We start from the raw sequence: 15683 nt of genomic DNA, 5'->3' as shown, positions 1-15683 counted from the left end.
TTCAGCTTTTCAATTTCTTCATACTAATCTTTAACATTAAGGTTAGTAGCCTATTGGTTCCTCAGTTTTCTTTACTTTCAGGTTAGCTGCAGATTTCAGCTCTTCAAAATCTTCAACTGTTCCACTTAAACATGCAGGATTTCTACATTTCTTCTACTGTTTTTACCATACTGCTTTTATCCCTTTAAAAGGCATTCATCTCTCAGCTTACAAGTTCCATGTTTCAGCTTTAGTGTCAGCCTTTTTAACATTGCCTCAGCAGTTTCTTCAGCTCATTCAGCTAATGGTGTTCTGCATTCACCCGTATTTCCTTCAGGAAATGCATTATATTTCATTCTAATTCTAATTTATAATTTATTATAAACAAAGTGATCGATCAAACACATTCTTTGATATATTCTTTGATATATTGATCACAAAAGTTTATTTTATTGTCATGATTTGGACAAACACACCAGCAGGTCAGCATCATGGATGTGTTCAGGAAACTAATAACACTGTATTCAAATGAAGGTCTCTGATTTTTGAAATCTGCCTATTGTCTGTGCTAGAGCATGAATATCATCACTTCCACACATTAATGAGATACCAGTGTGTTTTTTTTATTGGACCAAATCAGTCAACTATTGATAATACAAAGAGACATTTTGCAGTCTGGTTATGTACAAGTTATTGTGTATGATCCAAACACATTGTAGAGAATCATGTCCCATCAGTTCAAAGAGGACATCGAAACAGCTTTTCGATGAAACAATTCACAGTTTTTAAAGGGATATTTCAACATTTTGGAAAATTTGCCTATCGCCATAATCCCTATAGTTTTAGCAGTAGGTTCATTACTTTTAATTGTCGGGGCAAGCTGTTTTTAGATCGGCGGGGCAGAGACGTGAGCTGCTCAGCTGACGCAACTGAGGCGTACGGTATGTCCACGTTTCACTCATCAAACTAAATACACAATCCAACAACTCCAAAACACTCTGGTGGAGAGGTTGTGACCTGCACATTCACCACGCTATGAGATAATAACATATAATTATGTAACAATGCGACACCTGAAGCAAATACTCAGAACTACTTTTGCTTTTGAAGTCACTCCGCCCAGCTGCCGTGTCTGGAATGTAGTTCTGGCTACACAATTTCCCCGAAAACAACTCTGTCTCGTAACCTTCCATTATTATCTCATGAATGTTCAGATTGCAACTTGTCCATGAGAGCGTTTTGGAGTTGTTGGATTGTGTATTTGATGAGTTGGGGGAAACGTGGAAATACCATGAGCCTCTGTTGCGTTAGCTAAGCAGTTCGCAACTCTGCCCCGCCGATCTAAAAACAGCTTGCGCCGACAATTAAAGGTAATGAACCTACTGCTAAGAAGACTATAGGGATTATGGCAATAAGTGAATTTGCCAAATGTAAACAGTTAATCAGGACACAGCCGGCTGTGTGAGCAGGGTGTGAGTCCGATCGGAGGACAGATCTCAGCTATAGTTAATTAGAAGCTATGCTGATCCCAGGCCTGCGACTGGATGTGAACTCTGCTGCACAGAAGTCAGACAACCACCTCCACCTCCACCTCCCCCCTCAGTTCTAATTCAGAAAGCTACTGACAGATTAAAGTACACAAATGTCAAAGTAGCTGAGGCATGAGTGTGAGTGTGTGTGTGTGTGTGTGTGTGTGTGTGTGTGTGCGCGCGTGCATGCATGCACCTGTGTTTGCACATGTGTGCATACGTTTGAGTGTGTGTTATCAGATGAGCTCTATCTCCGAGGCAGAGGACTCTCAGTGTGACTGCTCAACAGGGATTTAAGGTATAAACCTGGCTGACAGGAAAAACAGCTTCCCTTAGAGGGGCCTCGCTAAACCCTTGTGAGACACAAACACACACATATGTGCACACATTGCTCCCCCACTAGCTGTCTGGGTGACTGGCACCTTGGCAGACAGACCTGCCCACCCATAGGTGCTCCTCTTTCTCTCAGTCCTCAGCTCAGAGTGACAGCTTCCTTTCTGCACACACTAGCATCCTAACTGACAGGCCTTACTTATCGCCCCCCAATAGCCTGAACACACACACTCACACACACACACAAACACGCCATGTCACCTCACATCTGCTGTCAGCCCTCCTCGCTGCTGCCCTATAAAAGACAAGTTATCACCAGCTAAACCAGGGAGGGGCAACACTGACTTGACTGTGAGGGAGAAACATGCTGAGCATTAGTGCCAGCTTTCCAAGAAGCCCAGTTATTCTGGTGACTACCTGTCTGTCTGCCTGTCTGTCTGTGGAGGCAGAACCACTGGCTGCTTTTGTCTGTGTGTCCTCTTGTCAGTCAGCTTGACGAAACAACAAACAATTCTGCAACAATGCAACATGTTGTAGAGGATAAGTGGTGATTTAATCCTCCTGTCATCAAATCCCAGTAACCAGGACTGTGATCACAGGCTGATTCATCAGTGAGACACACTGTGTCACTGGGTCACGTGTTCTTTCATCACCGTGAACACACCCCATATTTCATTTAGACTCAGTCTCACACACACCTTCCTACTGCCCAACAATCTGGAGATGTTAGTTACCCAGATAGTCAAAACTATCACATGGATGTGCTCCAGTCACCGTGTTGTATAAATCTAATGTGATCCAGATGTTTGCAAGAACCTAAACGTGTAATCTCCAGATTCCTGGAGTCTTGTGTTGGTGTATAAATCCTTTTACTGAAGTGCTGCACTCATGTAGGCAGTCTTGACAGTTATTATAAAAATCAAAAGTCGTTTTCTTTTTTTTTGTGAACAATTATTTTATTTTACATTCATTGTTACAAAAGCACAATAAACATGTTCTCCCCGACATAATAAATTGACAATATAGTAAATAATCCCTTCCCATCCTCCCCCCTTCCTGTGGCGACCTCATTAGGACAAGGTTAAGACGTTCAACATTAGTCTTAAAGCACATGGTACACAGTATAATACAAACAGCAAACACCTGACAACTATGTAACCCAATCATCCCAGCATCACCAACACAGCCATACACTCAAACATTTTCCAGCTTGGAAGTTAGGAGTTCAATAATGTTTCAGCTTCCCCAAAACAACCATCAAATCAAAAGTACAAAGTGACATCACACAGGCATAGTTTACAGCTGCTAAGTGGGTGCTAACAGAGAGATACCGAGATACCGACAAAAGTCGCTTTCTGTTCTTAAATGTCCTTAAGTCTTTGAGGTAAAAGTACAAAGGTGAATAGTTAGAATTGTCTTTATAAACTGTTATTGTTTCTCCCTTATGAAGCACAAGGCTCACACACCTTCTTAAACATGAAATTCAGACTTTTCCAGAACTTTCCAGGTACAATTCCATCAAATTCAAGGACAAAACATGATATATTTACAAAGTGGTGCATTCACTTGTAATCTCAGAGCACTAATTCACCAAACATGCTTTTTTACAGGCTAACACATTTCAACTTATTTTATTTTTAAGCAGCAGTGATGCTAAGGGGAAATAGTACAGATTTTATTTATGCACTGAATCTTGTTTAAATCCCAATGAACTAACTGTCCTCCTCCTCCTCCTCCTCTTCCTCTCCAGCTGCTGTGGATTACCTGGCCAAGAACGTCAGCCTGTCCAGTCAGCGCCGGGTGAAACTGGCCGACCACTCAGCTGTACTGGGACTGCTGCAGGTGGAGACAGGCCAGGCCTACTAACACTCAGCTGACCACACCTGCTCACCAGCACAACCCACACCTCCTGCCACCATCCTCACACATCTCCCAGCAGACATGCATGTATGTGGTGTGTGTGTGTTTGTGTGAGTGAGTGAGTGACAAAAGGCTGATATTTAGCTTTTTTTTGTTGATACTTTGTGTTATTTCTACAGAATTGAAGGCTTGAATGATGCAGCTTTAAACATTCCCCACAGGACCAAACAAAGCCACAGTGAGACTCCCCACTGTTCACTGAAGACACATTTATTACTTCAGGAGCCATGTTAAAGGGATAGTTCACCCAAAATTCAAATTTCACTCATTATCTACTCTCACCCTCATGTCAACTAAGAGCTGTGAGAATTTTCAGAGTCCTCTGTACCTTCTCTGAGTTACGGGGGGGTCTGCGCAGCAGTATTTGTCCATATAATGGTTGTGAATGGATACCAACTTTCTTTGTCCAAAAAGACACACCAAAAAACATCCAAATACCTCCATACTGCTCGTCTGTAATGTCCCACTTGTATTGAAGCCCCGACATGAGAAATTGTTCTGAAAAAAATGTAATAAGTCTATATTTTAAGCTTGTTTGTAGCGGAAGCTCCCAGTTTCTCAGTTCACTGCTCTTCCTGTGTCAGTGCAAATCTCACGGACCGGCGGAACAATTTCTCATGTCGGGGCTTCAATACAAGATCCAGTACAGTTTGTATCCATTGACAACCATTATATGGACAAATACTGCTGCGCGGACCCCCCCCCCCCCCGTAACTAAGAGAAGGCATGGAGGACTCTGAAAATTCTCACAGCTCTTAGTCGACATGAGGGTGAGTAGATAATGAGTGAAATTTGAATTTTGGGTGAACTATCCCTTTAAGTGTAACCTCTCAAATGTGTTTGACCCAACCTGGGCAGGTGTTTCATCGTCTCTGTGTCCAAACTGAAACAGCTGATCAACGGTTCCCGCTCTCCTCCTCCTTTTCCTCAACACATTAGTCAGTGAATCATTTTCATCTCCTCAGATGTGTTTTTGACTGGATTCACATCTGTTTGTGTTGCTGACATTACACCTCCTGTCACAGTCAGTGTGAGCACCAGAAGGAAACACAGCCTCCTCCTGGTCTCCATGACTTTCATTCATTCACACATTCACTGTGCAAGATACTCCAGAATCCAGAAATGTAGTCGCATAAACGTGGACTGGACAAGATTCAAATTCACAAGAAAAAAAATGATTTGTGACAAAAAGATTCTTTTCTTTTCTTTTTTAAGGACATTTCATAATATACCACCTTCATTCATTTGACTATGGAAATACTTTAATGCAGTCTACTTGGTGTTGCTGAAGCATTCCCTCTTCCAACTTTAGTGTAGGGGTGTATTTTCTTCCTTGGACGGAAATGCAAATGTTTTTTTGGGGGTAGGGGGTTTCCTTACAACTTTTTTTTTAGTTTTTTCCCTGTCATTCTTTTTTTTTTTTTGTCTTGTTTGCTCCCAATTCATGGAAGAGCCTAAAATGTTCCCTCTGGGTCCTGGGGGTCTTGGTACAGTGATTGTTCCGGTTGTTCTGTCAGACAACATCATGGATGCTACCTCATGCTACTCAAAGTGTGAAGTTAAACCACTGAGGTCAGCAACAACAGCAACAACCACACCGCTGTCATGAAGACTGATGCAGACTGATCAACCTCACCGACACTGATCCACGCAAATATTGGCAGCTGCTTAAATAGAGAAGACATGTCAGCCTTCAGGAGTGTGTGTGTGTGTGGGGTGGATGTTCAGTGCGATGGTCCCTCTCCACCTGTCTTCAGTCAGCCTGCTACTGCTCATAGCTCTTCTTTTTATTCTTTTGTTCATTAACATCTCACATATATGAAAACAACATCCCATCCACCACAACACACACCAGTGGATGAGGTCAGTCTAACCCTTTCCTTTAACATATCAAGCAGAACACACACATCACAGCATCAGTGATGAGGATCCAGTCTGTTTCCTCTAATTACCTCAATTCCAGAGACCCAGACTTTAGTCAATGATCTGCCCCCGTCTTCATTTGCTGTTGATGCAAACTCAGCAGTTTTTCCACTGAACACATGTCATACTGTTATATCTAGTATAATACAGTGCAGTATTTTTTTTTTTACATTAAAGGGACAACGAGGAGTTTCTCCATCGGCAGAACGAAAAAAATAAACAATAATACAATACAATAAAAAAAGTCTCATATAAATGTGGATGAATCTAGGCTACCCACACTTGTTAATGGGCCCATTTTCGATAAATATATCGTTTTGTCTCTATTGTTATTTTGTTATTATTAGTGGTGGCGGAAATGCTGGGCGAGCCGACCAGCGTTTCCTTACTTTCGGTTTTGCGGCGAGTCATGAGAATAACGCTGCCGAATCGCCGTTTATGGTCGGAACTACGACGGTATGTGATCGTCTTCCAACCTCTGACTTTAATTCTTGATGAATGAAAACATGAGTCTGTCTTGCGCCGGTCAAAGAATTTCACGGTGCGCGTGGAGGCTCATAAATGTAGTGTGAAAACACTTCGCTTTTCCAAAACTTCTCGTTGTCCCTTTAACACCTGAAATTGTTTTCTTTTTTTTTCTTTTTTACCAGGCCTCGGTCTGAACGTTTGAGAATTATGAAAACAGAATATAGGTATTAGACACTTGTAATACAAACACGCAGAATGTATTCAGAGATACATAAAGGAATGACAGGTCTATGATGATAAAGCCATTTCTCACTCTGTACAAACCAACTGAAGGCTTCAGTGAAACTGTGTAGAGCAGCCACACTCACACTAATCACCTGCACTGACCAAAGTGAAGGCTCCTCCTGGCTGAGCGCTGCAGAGACACTGAGCTCTCTCCTCAGCTGCAGGAGAACTGGATCACTCCCGTCATATCATTCCACACATCGGAAAACAGCACACGGACGATTCGAGGTGCTTCTGTGTCGTCACTCTCCTCCGTCTCTCTTTCTGTCACTTTTGCCCCGTCTTTGATGACATTCCAGACAGACGCTCGGTGTCCCATCCTGAGCTCATGTGAACATGATGACATTCCTATAGGACGCTTGTGTCCATGAACCCCGTGATGAGGGCAGCCGTCACTGCCTCATGCATCATCACACCATCCCTCTCAGAGCCATGGGACCTGTGTGGACGTTGGCTGTGTTAACCTTCTACCTTGTGTATATATATTTTTTCACTGCTGACAAACCAAGGAGAACATTAAGGATCAAATGTACAGACGTGCTGATTGGCCCCGCCCCTCCTGTTTACCTCTTGGTCCTTGCTCTGCTTGTTTTGTTCTGCTTTCTGTTTGGCATGATGTGTGTAATATAATTTATTCTACCTGTATGAAGAATTAGACTAGTGAGAATTTTGTATTGGCATTTACTCCCTCAGCCTCTTGGTGTGTCACTGTAACACTGGCGTAACTGTCTGTTCATTAAAGCTGTACAACTGGACCAAGACCAGCGGGCTGTGCTGCTCTTCACTCACACTAAGCTCTAACATGCTGTCAGTCATCTGTGATTGTCTTCAATCTAATGTGTGAAGCACCATGTTCAGTTTGATAGAGGATGGACGGGGGCCGTCATCAGGCTCTGCTTCCTTTTTACTTCACTTTTTTTTCTCTGATGTTTGTTCTAGTCTGGAAATTAATTGAGCGAACTGTGTGTGTTTTTGATTTATTACACTGAGTTCTCTCAGTGGCTGGGCTTTTATTGTTTTCTATTGGTATAATAATACTTTAATAATAATCATCTAATAATGCAAAAAATAAAATTATTACTGTTTTTATATTGTAGACCAGGATGAAATTTACCTTTTTAATGTGATTACAAAGCTGAAAGACAAGCAACAACAGAGTAATTGTCAAAGAGGTATACTATGACTCATTATCAATTTATTACTGTCCCAGTGTCAGGCCTTAACAACAGGCCATAATAATATAATACAATACAATACAATATAATATAATACATTGCATTATATTGTATGTGTGTTATTATTTTATGAATTTCATTTCATTAATTTCAATCCCGTGTGACCAGACACATATACATATACAAAATATAAATATTAGAACATAAATGTGTTTGTATTGGGTGGGTTAGGGTTATTGCTGACGGTATTGTTAATTTAGCTCACCATCAACCTGGACCTCATGTGTGCATAGCCAACAATATTTAAACATTCCATTTAGATTTAATATAGATTCATTTTACTTACATTACATTTTATATTTAAAGCAGTGCCACACTGTTCAAGTGGCAAAGAATTAAATACATAATGTAGAAGAGTCCCTGATGAGTGTTTCAAGCTTTTATTGGGTCTATTATTTATGGTAATATAGTCTTTAAATTTAGGGTCTAAAACGTCTTTTTAATGGTAAAATAATCTTTAACAAGGAAACCTAAAAACATCTCATCATATTGACAGTTTCTGGTGGTGAGGAGTGTTTGTGGTCAGCACTGACTGAGAACAGACAGTGCCATGAAGAATGCAGTGATTAAAGGACGTGTCTATAGAAGTTTGACTCCCCCCACTGAGCGTGCCCGAAGGTATTGTGCACTGGGAGTACCGCTTTGTCAAACACTCAACACTGTCACAATGAAAGCACTTACAAAGCCTAACATATTCCTAAATCCCATAATTATTCCAGGATACATTATGTACCTGGGCTCCAGCTGTCTGATCACCACAGTGAGGGGATTGCACCTTCTACAATCAGCTTACACAGACAGATTGTTGTGATTGGCTAATAATATCAGCTTGTAAGTACTGTGCTTAAGCAGTGTAAGGCAGACAGAAGAATACATGTGAAATAAATTGCTCGACCCCCCCCACCCCCACCCCCACGCTGCTGTTGTTGGCCACTGTTGTTCCTGCTCCTCCATATTTTAGCTTGAAGATTACATATTCCCCTTCAACAAAAGAAAGTGAGACATGCTCCCCCTTCCACCCTGTCCATCCCGCTGTCACCTCCCTTGTCTTTCATTTAGTGTCAGGTTTCCCATAAGTCTGGTGTCTTTTATGTGTCACAGCAGCAGTGGAAACCCCCCAACCCCCTCCCACCCCATCAACCACCACCACCACCACCACCCGGTCTAATCTCTTCATTCCAGTGGCACTTTCAAATTAAAGGGATAGTTCACCCAAAATTCAAATTTCACTTATACTCACCCTCATGTCAACTAAGAGCTGTGAGAATTTTCAGAGTCCTCTGTTCCTTCTCTGAGTTACGGGGGGTGGAGAGGGGGGTCCGTGCAGCAGTATTTGTCCATATAATGGTTGTCAATGGATACCAACTTTCTTTGTCCAAAAAGACACACCAAAAAACATCCAAATACCTCCACACAGCTCGTCTGTAATGTCCCTCTTGTATTGAAGCCCCGACATGAGAAATTGTTCCGAAAAACATTAAATAAGTCCATATTTTAAGCTTCTTTGTAGCGGAAGCTCCCAGTGTCTCAGTTCACTGCTCTTCCTGTGTCACCGGCTTCAATACAAGAGGGACATTACAGACGAGCAGTATGGAGGTATTTGGATGTTCTTTGGTGTGTCTTTTTGGACGAAGAAAGTTGGTATCCATTGACAACCATTATATGGACAAATACTGCTGCACGGACCCCCCCGTAACTCAGAGAAGGAACGGAGGACTCTGAAAATTCTCACAGCTCTTAGTCGAAATGAGGGTAAGTAGATAATGAGTGAAATTTGAATTTTGGGTGAACTATCCCTTTAAGCTAGGAGGAAGCCGGGCGTGTCACTAACCTTTCTGCTCCGGAACCAAGACCTCAATCAGCCTCACTGTGGAAACACATTTCGACACATGTCTGAACTGACATGTCTGACTCCCAGACTTCTGCTGTAAACCACTGCCCCAGAAACTACACACAGCAAACACCTGCAAATATTCACTGTGTTATTGACTGTTGTCATCCCTATGAATGATGCCACATTCCAGAACATGTATATTAAACAATGGTGCTACAACCTTTCATTTAGGAGCGCAGCTTCATTATGTCACTATTAGTCCAGTTTCATGGGTCATTCTGTAAAACAAAAAAAAAGACTGTAATCTATTCTAGCTCTGATACAGGTATCATTAAATATTTAAATTAGGGATTCATATTTGATCATGATAAATCAAATAAGTATCACTAAACTGTACTAACATGTATTTTTCTTAAGAGGCAGTGTTTTGATTTCACCTTGCCTTGTCGGAGATTTTTGCAATTTTGCGAGTTGATTATAACCCATAAAAACAGTGAATAAAACATCAGAAAATGATTCACCTGGTTAAAATATATAGCCTAATTAAAAATGACCACGGTGTAGAGAGTGTAAATGTGATTTAAAAATGGATAAAAGTCAGTTAGAGCTCATTGGTATTGAGAATTACCAAATCAAACAGATCTTGAACAATGTTGTGTGTGTAATTCCCTCACTCAGTCATTGTTCCCTGTTCACCAGGGAGTTCAGAGTAGAGAACAATCTAATGAACTCATTGGTAAAATTAAAGAGACACTTTCAGATGCTGCTCTGCTTATTTTCTCTGCACTAGGCTGTCCTTAGATCACGTGCAATGCATCTTGTTTACTGACCATCAGATTCAGACTACTTTTCATGATGCATTCATGAGACTGTGACTCCACCATAATAATAACCAAATCATTTCTCACTCTACATTCAGATAACACTTCTAAATGGAAAAGTGCAGAGTGCAGACCAGAGTAAGTGGTCTATGACAGTCCAGACCTTCATAGACCATAGACCCCTAAACTGGGACATCAGAACTGGGCTTGTGTTTCTTTATTCCCACTCATCTCTTTGTTCCATAGTAAGGACTGGACCTGGGATTGGTCTGGTTGTCACCACATCCTAACATTCAGACCTGTGTCAGGTCTTGAATTTTTTTTTTTTTTTTTTTTGGTCTTTTGGTCATACTTTTTTTTTTTTATTATTTGCATAAGATTACAAAATGGAGGAAACTAACTTGTGCATACGCACACACACACACACACACATTGAGGAGTTGTATCCCTCTGGTCTTTGTACTCCCTGCCTGTGTCCTTAAGTCTCCCTTTCAGTCTGTAGTGAGGCCTGGGTCCTGAGACTCCGTCTGCTTTCTTGGCAAGATCACCAGAGTCCTGAATGTGTGACGTACATGTGTAAGCAGGCTTCAGCCATCAGGGACTGGATTGTGGATGCTCTCCCATTAAACCACCACAATAGAGGGGCAATAAGAACGGCATCGTCGGTTTGCAACTCTGCAGCTTCTGCCAGGTTTATAATGGAAGAACCCCACCATCGCCCCCACCCCTCATGTCATCCCTCACTTCACTGTGGCAGGTTATCATCTCCTCTTAAGTCTATTGAATTGCAGTCCCAATATGCAGACACACACACATAGTTATGGACTGGAACCAGATCCTGACTGTAGCCTACTGCACCTCTGTGAAATCTGTTCCTGTGTCACCTGACTTGTAGCTTTGTGCCTGATTATTTCTAAAATAACTACTGTAAAAGAAAACAACATGTAGTGTAGTTTTTCATTCAGCTTTGTGAACTGATACAGAACAGAGGAAATGAGTTTGTAATTTGGCCGTCTTGGGTTTTTTTTTTTTAAATCAAAAGATGCCATATTTGGGGGAGAGGGTGGGGCTGCGAAGGGGGGTGGGGTGGGGGAGTCTGACTGAGTATGGCGTAGACATTAACAAGTCTCAAGGTGGCACTCATGCTAGCCGTGCCCTAAAACCCACTCTGCTTTATGTCTTTTTTCTTTTAAATGGGACCATGATGAAGACCATAAACTCATTATGACAACATTTGCGGAGGTAATTGGCTTTATGCACAGCTCCACTACTTCCTGAACTTAAGCCAGCTCCTTTATTTCCTGTCTTACATTGTTGGACCAACTGATTAATCCAGGTGTGTCTGACCTCACAACAATGGTCATAATGTACGACAGGAAATAAAGGAGCTGGCTTAAGATCAGGAAGTAGTGGAGCTGTGCATAAAGCCAACTAAGAGAAAAGTAGGATCATTTTCTCATAGACTTCTATATTGGACAAGAGGTCTCGCCCCCAATGGCCAGTCAAGAGAATGCAGGTTTAAGACACACCCACACTGGCCTGATACTGAATGTCCAATTTTGGACTGTGTGTTTTAACAAGGAGAATTTGTCCCTTTATTGTCAGCCAATGTAAATAATGTTTGAAAAATTATGATTTCCAATATGATATTGAAATGACAAATCGAGTGTTTTAAATATCAGGAACATGACTGCTGTTTGGTGTCGTAAACCTACAAGTATGAATGTTACGGCTAAAACAACAGTAGAACACAAAAGTCTGTAGTTGCAGCTTGTTTGCCCTCTTCTCAGCTCATGTATCTGTTTACCCAGCAGACACACTGTCGGAGCAGAGACTTTCTAAATCACCTGCACTAAACATATTCAGCACGTGTGAGTATCTGCAGAGGAACTAAATCCCCTCCATTGTCCTTGTGAGCTGCCTTGAGAACGGAGAATGTCTCAGCTCCGACTGACCTGCCTTTGGGAACGGAGGCAATTACAGCAGGATTTCATGTACACCACTGCTCAGGATTACAAAAGTCTTATATCAGAGATGGTGTGACCCCACCCTCCATTGTGGCTCCATCAGAGGTATCTGCCGTATCCAGCTGGGATGAGAAAACTCCAGACCTGGGAGGTAAATTTAATTTTTGAAGATCAGAAGCCTTTATGATAATGACTCTGCCAGAGCAGTGGACTATGAGAGATTTCAAAAACGGATTACCAGGGTGAGGTGACTCAATTTCAAAAAAAAAAGGAAAAGATTAATTTAGGGGGTGATGGTACATGAGAAGACAGTGGAAAAAACAATGGCTATGCTAATTCTTCTCACCCCTATCTGCAGTGATGACCTCGTCCACACATGTTCTCTGTGTTCCCAAAACGTACCATGAAAAATTACATCAGACTGCAGCCACTATGGTTCAACTGCAACTGAGGGAGACACATCACTGAATACTGAGCTGCCATATCACATCAACAAAGCTGTGTGTGTGTGTGTGTCATATGGGCACATTACAACAAAAAAAGCAGCTTGAAAGTCAGTGAAAATCAGACAGACGAAAATGTTATTCTTTAAACTGAAACTTTCATTAGTGTTTGTTCGAACATATTTCAAGAATCTTCACAATAGGACAGAGCAATGAAATCATAAATAGTAGAAGTGAAAGTGAGACTGCTTACAGTATATGACTCAGGCCAAAGCATATCACAAGGCAAATACAAGTGAATGTTGTTCAGCCAATTTTTATTTATTCATGTATTTTTATCTGTGAAGCTAATTACAGCTCTTAAAAGGCAATTGAAATTTTAATTAGGATCACTTTCTTACATTTTTTTGCCTATAGGAAAAAACCTTAGATAGATGATTACCTCCCAAAATATTTTTTTCATCGCTCAGGGGCAGATAATAAAACATTCAAAAGAAAAAACACTGAGAAAAATTCATTTTCAAGGCCAACATTTAAAAAAAAAATGTTTTCCTGAAAAATCACTTGCATTTCAAGGGGACTGGTTTTAAAGATGAAAACAGATCACAGAAAAAAGGAAAATAATCAGGATTTCATTTCAGGGCTTTGGTAGATCACAGATACTTGATTTTAAAAATACTTAAGTAATCATATGTACTTTTCTTTTTTTACATTAACAGTTTTGTTGCATATTTTCAGAAATCTAATGATCCTGAAACAAAAGACTGAATATATATATATATATATATATATATATATTATATTTATTTATTTATTTATTTGATAGTACAGTTGAGAGAGACAGTAAATGGGGAGGCAGAGAGAGGGGGAACGACACGCAGGAAAGGGCCGTCCGACGCGGGACTCGAACTGGGGCCTACAGCCTCAACACATGGGGCGCCTGTCTAACCCACTGCGCCACCAGGCGCCCCACAACTGACTGAATTTAAAGATTGTAGAATATAATGCAAAGCGTAACTACAGCACAAAAACAGCAACTATATCTCTTATCTGTCTATCGATATTTAAAACTTAATGTGAAACATGTTGTGACAACAGGTTGAGCAGCAATTTCTTTTTTTTTCCTTTTTTTTGCTGTTTACCTCCCTCGCCAGCACTTTTTGTCTGCTTCCTTGACAGTTTCCATCAGCAGCCCTTGGTATCAGTTTAAAAGTAGCTGAGCTCTTGAATTAATCATACAATCACACACTCACAACTTCCCATGATTCACTGGTGAATAAACACTCTCATGTTTGGGTCCAAATGGTTGTCTAAGACCTCCGGAGCTGCTCTGCTGTCCCAGCACACAGTCATCTACCAAAAATGATCAGAATCACAGCTTCAAGTTTCACTCAGACATGAGTCAGGGCTGAAGGGAAAGACTGAGCAGGCTGGACCAGGGAGTCAAGGCCACCTTGAGGGGGGGTGCCACTTTCCCAGGCTTTTGACAAGCCCAACAGCTGAGACGCCCCCTCCCCCAACACCCAGCCACTGCTCCCACGCACAGATGTATGCACGTATGTACTGTACGTGTGTGTGTGTGTGTGTGTGTGTGTGTGTGTGTGTGTGTGTGTGCTGATGCCTGTGATGTTGGACATATCAGAGAGAGTTGTGTAATGAGAAAGAAAGGGGGTGAGCTGAGAGATGATGATGTTTTTCTTCCCATCAGCAGCAGGATGATGAGAGTGGAACAGCAGCTGTGCTCCCTCTCTCTTCTTATTGTTCTAGAACCACAAGAAGACCCAACATCTGTCTTCCACCTCTGCGGACCCTGACAAACTATGGGCAACCACACTACTGCTCCTAAACGCTGCATTTACTTTCATCCCTGCCAAAACTAGAAACTTCTGTCTATAGTTCCTTTAAAAATATCACTCTCGGTTTTTTTTTTTGACTTGCTGGTGGTCGGGAGCAGGGGCGCCGAAAAGGGGGGGTAAAGGAGACGGATTCTAGGGGCCCATGATGGAGGGGAGCCCAAAGAGGCCCCTAATGATGATGAAATGATAATACAGAAAAAATAATATGACGCTAAGTTATTAACTAACATATAATCACAAATATTTTATTTTCAATGTCCTGGTAACAATAACTTTATTTGTTTTGGAAACATCAACGCCTGCAGGGCCCCCCCTTTCCCCCCTCTATTTCTGTAAAATGGTTCAGTCCGCCTGGATCAGCTGCAGGTAGCGCACCGGCGCTTTGGGCCTGTCCCAATATGCACACTCGATCACACTTACACACTTGGGCACTTGGCGTGCGCGTTCATGGGCCTAGTGTCAGTGCGCAAGTGTGTCCCGATTCTCCAACGACCGAAAGTGCAGCGCGCTTGATTTGCACTTTACCCACACTTATGGTAAGACCGCATCCGAGCGGTCTTTGGCCAAGTATAAGTCCCACAATGCACCACGGTGAAGTCCGCCGTCACGGCCGTCACCCAGAGTCACAAGTCACGTTTAGGAAATGCGATTGAATTAATCTCAATAAAATGAAATTAACTTTCTATCTAATAATTATGACCTTTTAATGTCATATTTTATATTCATCATGCTCTGTTCATGTTTTTATATTTTCGTTTTTCTTGTTTGTCTTATTTAATTACGGAGTTGGGCTTACACATTTATGATTTGAATCTTGCGCATAGAGACACTTTAGGAGTAGATGAGACTGATCCAGCAGTACCGTTTATTAAAACCGTTGCTGTGTGTGTGTGTGTAGTAGTTGTGCTAGTGTGCTGTGCGCAACGGCACAGGCTGCACTTGTCAAGTGTGTCCCGATTGCTTTTAAATATCCCCCCACACGCTTGGCCACTTAATCCATGCTTGCACACTATATGCAAATATACGTTCCGCCGGCAAAACGTCACCAAAGTGTGTGCGTAACCAAGCGCACTGAGCCAAGTGTGGAGAA

At 41.7% G+C, this 15683-nt stretch overlaps 1 protein-coding gene across 5 annotated transcripts in view; it reads left to right on the top strand.

Annotated features, from left to right (window-relative positions):
• Window positions 1-3975, top strand: part of LOC146983911 (paired box protein Pax-7-like) — a 52730-nt gene extending 48755 nt beyond the window's left edge. For 3 of the 5 annotated variants that reach the window (XM_085780699.1, XM_085780696.1, XM_085780694.1), the window contains one exon: window positions 3592-3974. In XM_085780699.1, coding sequence (XP_085636825.1) covers window positions 3592-3707 — 116 coding nt within the window. In that variant the 3' untranslated portion in view covers window positions 3708-3974. Of the gene's footprint in view, window positions 1-3591 lie in introns of all 5 variants that reach the window. The other 2 variants (XM_085780697.1, XM_085780695.1) reach the window with 1 other exon arrangement.
• The last annotated feature ends 11708 nt before the right edge of the window (window positions 3976-15683 follow it).

This window comes from Trachurus japonicus, chromosome 7 (genome assembly GCF_045865225.1).
Source record: "Trachurus japonicus isolate A0001 chromosome 7, Traja_1.0".
In the NCBI taxonomy this organism is placed as follows: Eukaryota; Metazoa; Chordata; class Actinopteri; order Carangiformes; family Carangidae; genus Trachurus; species Trachurus japonicus.
This window is presented reverse-complemented; position numbering and strand designations above follow the sequence as displayed.